Source organism: Perca fluviatilis, chromosome 7 (genome assembly GCF_010015445.1).
Source record: "Perca fluviatilis chromosome 7, GENO_Pfluv_1.0, whole genome shotgun sequence".
Classification (NCBI taxonomy): domain Eukaryota; kingdom Metazoa; phylum Chordata; class Actinopteri; order Perciformes; family Percidae; genus Perca; species Perca fluviatilis.
This window is the reverse complement of record NC_053118.1, coordinates 17418891-17427900: the sequence shown is the minus strand read 5'-3', so window position 1 is coordinate 17427900 and position 9010 is coordinate 17418891. Positions and strand designations below refer to the sequence as shown.

General features: G+C 38.8%; 1 protein-coding gene across 2 annotated transcripts in view; it reads left to right on the top strand.

Annotated features, from left to right (window-relative positions):
• Positions 1 to 378: 378 nt before the first annotated feature.
• The window catches only part of lars2 (leucyl-tRNA synthetase 2, mitochondrial), a 31801-nt gene continuing 23169 nt past the window's right edge, over positions 379 to 9010 (top strand). For both annotated transcript variants that reach the window (XR_005639872.1, XM_039806866.1), the window contains exons 1-3: positions 379 to 531; positions 4333 to 4577; positions 5992 to 6123. Coding sequence is in view for 1 of the 2 variants with exons in the window: in XM_039806866.1 (XP_039662800.1) it covers positions 4344 to 4577; positions 5992 to 6123 (366 nt within the window). In the remaining variant the exon portion in view is untranslated. The remainder of the gene's footprint in view (positions 532 to 4332; positions 4578 to 5991; positions 6124 to 9010) is intronic.

Here is a 9010-nt window from a genome sequence, read left to right as displayed (position 1 = left end):
GCATTTTCGGGTTTACAAGGCAGACAGTTGAGTTTGTGAATACAAATAATTCATTGTTACACCCCCACCCCCCTCCAGTCTCGTCCCGAATTTGACCCATTCTCATCTGGTCACCCTAACACACACACACACACACACACACACACACACACACACACACACACACACACACACACACACACACACACACACACACACACACACACACACACACACAGTTTATGTATGCAAAATCAAGAAGTTGAAAATGTAGAGGTAAAGTAGACACAATAGTGTTACATAAGCAAGGTTTTCATAAAACGCATCTCATCTATATATATATTTTTTTAACGAAATGGGTTTTGTCGACGTACACCGTGTTGATAAAGTTGATTTGAATCCAAGATGGCGGCGCCTATGGCGAAGTCGTGATCCAGAGAAACAGGTCATTTATAGTATATCTAAAAGCTGGCTATGACATTCATGACATGGAATATTGGAATTATGTCATTACGACCATAACGCCGAAATAAAGGACCTGGAAATAAAACAGTAAGAACCTTTAAACTGATGTTTTTTCTAAAATGTAGCCTCCCTCTGTTTCATCTTCATGTGAGTGCAAGCAGCAGACAGACTGAGGGTTCACCAGGAAATATGACCTAACGTTACAACCTAACGTTACAACACGCAGAGAATTAAAGTCTTAAGACCTTTTATTTGCAGCTCACAGAGGACCGGCTGCTCTGCTGTGTGGAGAGACCTGCAGTATACATTTATAATTAAATCAATGTCATGCTAGCATAAAGGCTATTTAACCAAAGTGTTTCCCTGTAAATCAAAAGAGCGTGTTGAGGACCTAACGTTAAAATCAAGTGTTGAGAAGTTAAATCTACTTTGCATTTCATTGATGGTCACGTGGTAAGATGTGAAGAAGAAGTGAGTTGCCCTTAAATACTTTACACCTCATTTAAAATAAAACTGTTATCATGATAACAGGTCAGTTTTATTTAAAACTGCAGTTTTGGTCACAGCATTTACAGTATTATCATGAGTGAGAGTTACATTAATTAACAGTAAACAATTACATGAACTAGGTGTCCAGTCCTAACAGTGGGCTGTGGAAGAGGACTGGGCTATTTTGAGAAAACCAAATATACCAATATTTTGGACTAAATATGTCAACATTGATATTGCCGTGATGACCATTGGTGCCTTCAGGTGGTATTCATTAGGGCTGCAACTAACAATTATTTTCACTCTCTGTTGATTACTTTTCTTTATATGTTATATATGGTCTTTAAAATGTCAGAACATTGTAGAAAGTATAAATATATATGTAAACATATTTGTTCTTTAAAACAATTCATATTTGTAATTTGAGAAACTTGAGAAACTTGACCTTGAACTTATGTGCTATACAGGCATTCATGACTGATTTCACTTTCACTCAATTAGAACGGTCTAAAAAAGCAACATTTTAAGCTCTTTTACAAAATGACAATAACCAAAATCCCAGACAATAACATTAGTCACATATTAGGATATCACAGTAGGCCTACCTCATTATATTGCCCAGCTCGGCACAAATATCATTTGTCATCACCTTTTTTGTACTGATACCAAAACCATACTTGTGAAAATGTAGAGGAAAATACAAAGGTTTTTCTCCAAATCCCTCTTTCTATTTATCAAAATACAACTTGAATTAGTGTTTAATGTTGTCTTAATACAATGCAGCCATACAATATTTTTTGCCTGAATAGAATAGTCTAAAATGAGCAAAATTATATTATATAATATTAAAGTTAATTTAGCAACACCAAGAATTTGACTGAATATCAATTCCAACTGTCAGTACATGACAGTTTTTGACATATTTCAGTTGGTGACCAAAAAGTATTAAAGTACAATACCAGGCTTTAGACATGGCCGCTAATAATACAGAGGTTCAGCAGTGCCTTCATCTGCTGTAGTGAACCAGCTTGTTGTTTGCAGAAGTTTTCTTTATAGGAGACACCCGAATGGTTGAGCGTAGTCACCATAGAAACATTTTCTCAGTCTCTCGCCTCAGCCCACTCAATTGCACCTTCAGAGATGCACACAACCTTGAGTGCTCTGCTCTCCCAGCTCCAGCCTGAGGGAGAAGCGTTGGCTGCTGCGATGCTTAGGTTATACTCAAGAGAATTTAGTGAAAAAAACATATTACCACAGCAGGTGGGTGTCGGAGAGGAGAGGAGAGGAGAGGAGAGTTATTCCCAAAAGATTTGTCCAACCTGGACACTAAATTCTTCAGGCTGGTCAGATTCTTACTAAATGATGTGGAAGGTTTCATGAGTTTGAGTGACACTCCTTTCTTTCAAACTGTGTGCTGTTTCGTTGCTGGAATCCTCTTTGATGATGTGTCTTTTGATCTGCTCATGAAAATGATTTAATTTCAGCTTTTACTGATTTAACCACGCAGGCCACTCTCTTAATAATTAATTAAATTTACTTCCCAGCCTCTGCACTGAGCTAATTCTCTACAGCAATCTTGTATTTTCATAACATTATCACATAACCTTTTTGATGATGACTCTCCCACAGCTTTAGATAAACAGTCCAAATTTTTTATTTACCTCATTTCCATTTTTATCTCTGGTGTCAGGCGTTATCACTTCTTCCACTCAGCAGCTATAAAGGTCTCGCTGTCTGAGATCCAGATGCGTCATTGCTGTGAAAATATTCTCTTGACGGGTCAGGCTAGCAGCAGCTATCCTCTGCTGCCAAGGAGGCAGAGACTGTACTGATATCTTATAGGTTACCTTGGATACTGTGTGTGTGAGTGTGAGTGTGTGTGTGTGTGTGTTGCATAAAAGACAAATGTAGGTCAAATTGTTTTTTCTTACATACAGTTGACTGTCTGACCTACATCAAGCCATAGATCGGGAAGTCCAGCCACACTGCTGTGCTCATGCATAGAGAGTAAAACTACTTTTGAAGTAGCCCACAGTAAATTTTTTAGCTGTTAATTGTAGTACTAAAATGAGACATTTATTATCCAGAAATCTTCTGAATAATCCTGATTTTGCCATTCCTGTAATGCAGCATTTAATCCTTTCTACCTACAAGTAATTACAAACATGTTCTGGAAGCAGGAACGTCCATCCAGGTGATGTCCTAAGGCTGTTAGAGCAGTTAACATCCTGCAATGCAAAAAAAAAAGTGTATCAAACTGCAGGGCAGATAAAAAGCAAATACATCGGTGAATTATTGTAAATCAGTTGACTGAAAATGTAATTCTCACATCTGAGCAGGCAGGCGGAGAACGGCCATCCAGAGCAGAGCATAATAACATCACGCTGAATAAACCTCTTATTTCACAAAGTCAGACTGTTGTGTGAGTGACGCGGTGCTAAAAACACAGAATGTGAGAGAAAATCAGGCGGTGAGCTGCAGAGCTGTCAGTCGCTCTGTTCCCAACAAGTGGAATCACATGTTCTGTTCATTCCCATAGTCTAAACGTCTGAACCCATATTGTGCTGAATGTTAAAGTTAAAGGAGTGTCATCTTGTTTTCATTTAGCCTTTTTACCCTGTGTGTTGTTTTTCTTTGGGTGGAAACTCTTGTAAAAAGCATGAATGCAAAATCTATCTCTCAAGTTTAAAGATTCTGAATGGAAACTTGAAAGTGATAATGGTGAATCACAGTGGTCCTGATGTCTGATGAGACACCGCAAAACGAACTTGAAAATACAGTAACTTAGTGGTGGACGATGATTCCGTATTATTGTAATTCCATTTTTTTTTTTTATGCTTTCAGTGGAATTGTATCATGTCAATTTGACAATTCTGTTGATTCCCAGACAGTTTTAATCAAATCAAGTTTAGGTTTGTGTGTAATGTATGACAGTGGAGCACAGTTCGTAGCTTTGATAATTAATTTAGTGCTGAGACAGTCTGCTGAATACTTTTTACAATTTATCAATTGAAATTTTAATCCATAGGATGCCAGCAAATAATGTGCTACATTACTTGTTTATTTATTTTTTTGGGACTAACCGCCCCAAATCCCCAAATATTCAATTTACAGATAAATATATATAAATATAAAAAGGAGAAAAGCAGCAAATCCTCACATTTGAGAAGCTAAAATCAACTAATGTTTTGAAATGTTGCAACATAAACGATACATCAATTATCTAAATAGTTGGCCATTTATTTTATAATGATTGATTCATTTTGTCCAGGCATACAGTTACAAGTGACTCTGATGGTGTAGAGTAGATAACCCACCTCTAGATTATTATATTAACTTACCAACAGCACCACCACCCTGTCCATCTGCCTGCCAGTTTACTGTGTGTCCCTGTTTTAGGTGACAGAACCATGCAGGTGTCAGTGAGAAGGCTGGCTCTGTATCCACTGGGTGTTGCCCGCTCTGGCCAAATCAATGCTACTCTCCTGAACCCAAGAGCCCGCCTCCGGTCCCCCAGCACCCGCACCCTGTTCAGTGAGACGGGAGTATGGGAGAAGGATTATAAAACAGAGACCCGACGCAGAGTGGAAGAATGGTGGCACCCACGAATTATGGCACAGTGGCGGAAGGATGCACTGGAGGAGGTAAGGAGGCCTTTACTTTTTCTTACAGTGTTTAGCCTTGTGACATCATGATCATCCAAATAAATCATGATCTGAATTGTGTGTGTGTGTGTGTGTGTGTGTGTGTGTGTGTGTGTGTGTGTGTGTGTGTGTGTGTGTGTGTGTGTGTGTGTGTGTGTGTGTGTGTGTGTGTGTGTGTGTGTGTGTGTGTGTGTAAACATCATATACTGGTTTCAGAAACCTGGATAAGCCCTTATCCCAGTTTTGAGAAACTTGGATAGATACTCTGATAGAAACCTGACTACTGTTGCATGTGAGCACCTTATCCAGGTTCTTGATCATTGTCTGGCATGCAACAAAAAAAAGCAGCAAATCCTGATATTTGAACTGGAATCACCAAATGTTAAGCATTTCTGCCAAAAGGAATGACTTAAACGATTATGAGGTTTTCAAAATGGTTGTAGATTCATTTTTTTGTCGAGCTACATGCAGCAGAGGTCAGGCAGCCAGGAACCAAAACATGTCTTCAGTACAGAAAGGAGTGGCTGACACATGTTGAGGAATCAAGACACACCTGCACACAGACAATCAGAAACCTGGGGACTGTTATCATCGTGTGTACAGGGATATGAATAACCATTTTTTTTTCAATGTAAACATCATATCCCAAATGTGATTAGAACCAGGATCCTTATGTGCGTGTAGTAAGTTTTTTTTTGTGTGCTGGCCTTTTGATCTGCCCCCCTTTTCAACATCACACAGCTGTCAATACTGTTGAATGGGTGAAAATAAATATTGAAATTGAAAAATCTGTATATGTATACAGTGGAAACCCCTTTAGACTTTTCTTTAAGATTAATTGATTAATAGGTCATTAAGCATCCTTCCACATGATTCCCAGCTATTACTGGCCCTTGAGTCCCGGAGCGCCGGCTGATTATTACCCTAATGGTCCGACCGTGCAGCTGTCTGGGACAGGCTGACAGTGATCAAGTGCATTCATGACAGCCCTGGTCCCTAATTAATTTATTGCAAAATTCATGACTCAGGTTTCCTGTAATCATGTATAGCCGGGTGTAACCAGTACTTACTGTGTTGCCGTGGTAACCGTGTTGTGAGTGTAATCCATCCATAATCAACGCTGCCGCATTTCGTGTTCTGACACTGTAATCAGATGCTGTTAGAGCCTCATACCGAAGTCAGTCAGTGCTCGGGCTCTGTATGTGATGAGTTATTATTCCTGCCTTGACCTCGTCAGGTTAATGCAGCGTCTTTAATACAAGACTCACTCAAAAAGCCAGACTGATGATGGAGGAAAGAACCTGTGCACTGTTGTTATAGTCTCTCAGGATTAAAGTCAAGTTTTACGGTCTTTTCCACATCCCATAAGGTTTTCTTACAGCTCTGTACATTATGTTGACTGTTGTTTTCCCAGAGTTCCAACAGGAAGAAGTTTTATGTCCTCTCCATGTTTCCGTACCCCTCGGGGCGACTGCACATGGGCCACGTGCGAGTGTATACCATCAGTGACACCATCGGCCACTTCCAGAGAATGAGAGGCCATCAGGTATGTCTGTTTTTAGTAAATGGGTTTTTATCATTTCCTACTATCCTCCCTGCTACAAACAAGGTCAACACACTATGCACTGGCATTATATGTAAAATAAGTTGAGAACGTTTAATTATTTTGGCTTAAGTGCTTAGAACAGAAAGTACAAAAGGCCTTTTTGATGGAAGACATTTTGACATGTCACAGTAGGAAAAGCACAGGTGTAAATAAGAAAATGAATGATGGCTGAATTCCATTTAGCTGCTTCAGTTTCAGGGTCCTGGTATTGTGAATGCTGGCTCACTGAAACTGTCACAGCCTACTTCTACTGGGACAGTGGAATGCAACAGAGCCATCGTTAATGTCCAAATGTTACCAATAGCCTCCTCTCATTAGAAAAGAGATTAAATGTTAAAGGCATTTTAATAATTCACTTAGCAGTCAAAAATGTGGAATGTATGATAATACTGTAAAACCACATGAAAAACCAAGGGCTGGTTTAATGAATGGTGCATTCAGCTGCTAAGTGGAGGTCCTATTTGGATGTAAAAACTCACGGATATATTATGGATCAACAGATCTAATTTACCATTTATTGTCTATAGAGATTTCTAATCAGTGATATCACAAGTGTAAGAGTCATTTCCAGTTTCTAAATTAACCAAAGTACAGTACAGTCACAAATATTGACTCATCTGTTCTTGAACATGTATGTCTCACAATAGGTGGCTACTCTTTGAGATTTAGCCAATTATGACGCAAAGCTTTTAAATATTAAGGTATGCCTGGGTTTGCTCTATTGTTTGTTATCAGCCCCTCACCACAAGGCCTTTTCTGTGGCTTAACTGTCCCTGTTTTTGTTAAGACATACATTATACTCTACTGACTCTTCTACTCTTCTTCTAAAATCACAAAGAATGTCTCATCCTCAGAGGCACTTAAGGAGCATATTTTATTGTAGCAAACTGCCATAATTGTGAGAGATCTTCTTTCCTGTCTGGGTTAAATGGTTTTCTAATGATTAGATTGTGACTGTTTCCATGATATTACTGGCGAACTACCTTTCTGTACAGGAACAGGAGAGTGTTTCCTTTAGAGATAATGGAGATCTCCGTATTTGGTACATAACATTATACAGTAGTGATATCTGCTTTCACACACTTGCACTGTTACCCAAATCTCATCTGTTTATTCCTGCTCTACATCCCTCCGTGTATACAACAGTTTATGAAGAATATCATTAATATCAGCTCTGTTTACCCTGCTGAAGCCTCTGTTTGCACTGAACTGTGATGCTGCATATATCCTTACTCATATTAATGTTATAGATAGTACATTATATTATGTGCACTGTGCAAGCAGAACATAAGTACCATTAGTAGCATAATAATACCTCCTGGCACCACTATCTTTCAATTACACGACAAGGTTCACACTGTCCTGGGAGTACGTAATTAGATTTCTCTGTGCTCGTTGTACTTCTTCTGTGCTCTATTGATATCTGCCTATACAGTGCATATTTGCATGTTTCTTTAGTAGAAATGATTTGTGTAATTTGTACTTACGTTTTGGGTAATTTTTCATAAATGTTTTTATAAAGACACTCCATTTTTCCTCTTATGAACATGTTTTTCTGCTACAAAGAGATAATTATTAGATGTGTCATCCTTTTATGTTGCTGGGTAAAAACATTGAAACCACTGATTTTGGGTGTTTTTACTCAGATTGAATGATTCCATGATCCTCTGTGAGCTGAAAATATTCATGGCACTTGGACAATCTGTTTAGGTCTAGTAAACAGCTGCTGTTGAAGAAGCTGTGACCAGTTTCTGTCAGACTGCAGTTACACACACCTTCTGACATGACGGTGACAACCTATGTTCAGTTCTTTGGTTAGTCTTTGTCCCCACGTTATCCATCCCTGTCCTTAGCCTGACGAGAAGCTGGTGTATGACAAACCCCTCCTTTTGCTTTTCCTGCTGGATTTTCCTTTGTGCTTCTGTCTGGTCTCTCCCCGAAAAACTAGTTTCACATGACTGGAAACTCCTTCCTGCCCAGTAGTGTACTTTACCTCAGCATCTGTCAGAAAGCGAACCTTGTTCCGCTGTATGCACACATCTTCTCTATTCACTAGTTAATTAAGGAAGGTACATTGTGTCAATTGTCACACCCTAAAGCTATTTTCTGGCTTTTAATGGGTATTTCATGTGTGAAACTGCTTAAAAAAAAAAATCATATATAAGAATTTTGTATACCCAGACTCAGTGTTCGTGTTGTTCTACATCATGTAAATACTCATCAATGACTTAATGATAGCGTTTCTAATGAGTTCACTGGCAGAATGTGCATTCTGTAATTGAATCACTCTAAAATGAGAAGGGGACTACTTTCTACTGTATAAATAGTTCAAAAAAGTGTCCACGGCTCACAAAGGCTCTGCCAGGGGCTGGAAGAGCACAAAACTGTACAGAAGGTCCTCTTTTTTTTTTCTTTTTTTTTTTTGGAATACTGAAGTAGTACTTATGAAAGCCAATGACAGCGGGGTCTGTGGATAATCCAAAGTAATGGGTACTCTGATTCTAGAAAGACATTGCTGTTCCTATTTTTCAATGTTGTGAAAAGGACAAACTGAATCCCATTTACCTTCAATGTTTTGGTTTGGAGGCAGAAACCTCAGACATTTTTTTCAAAATTAAAGAAATTGTTCAACATGTTGGGAAATACGCTTATTCGCTTTCTTGCTGCGAGTTATATGAAGAGATTGTACTGTCACGTCTGTACGGTAAATATGAAGATGGAGCCAAGAGACGGTTAGCTTAGCCTATCATAAAGACTGGAAACGGGGGAAACAGCTAGCTTGACTTTTTCCAAAGATGACTAAATCCACTTACCAGCATCTCTAAAG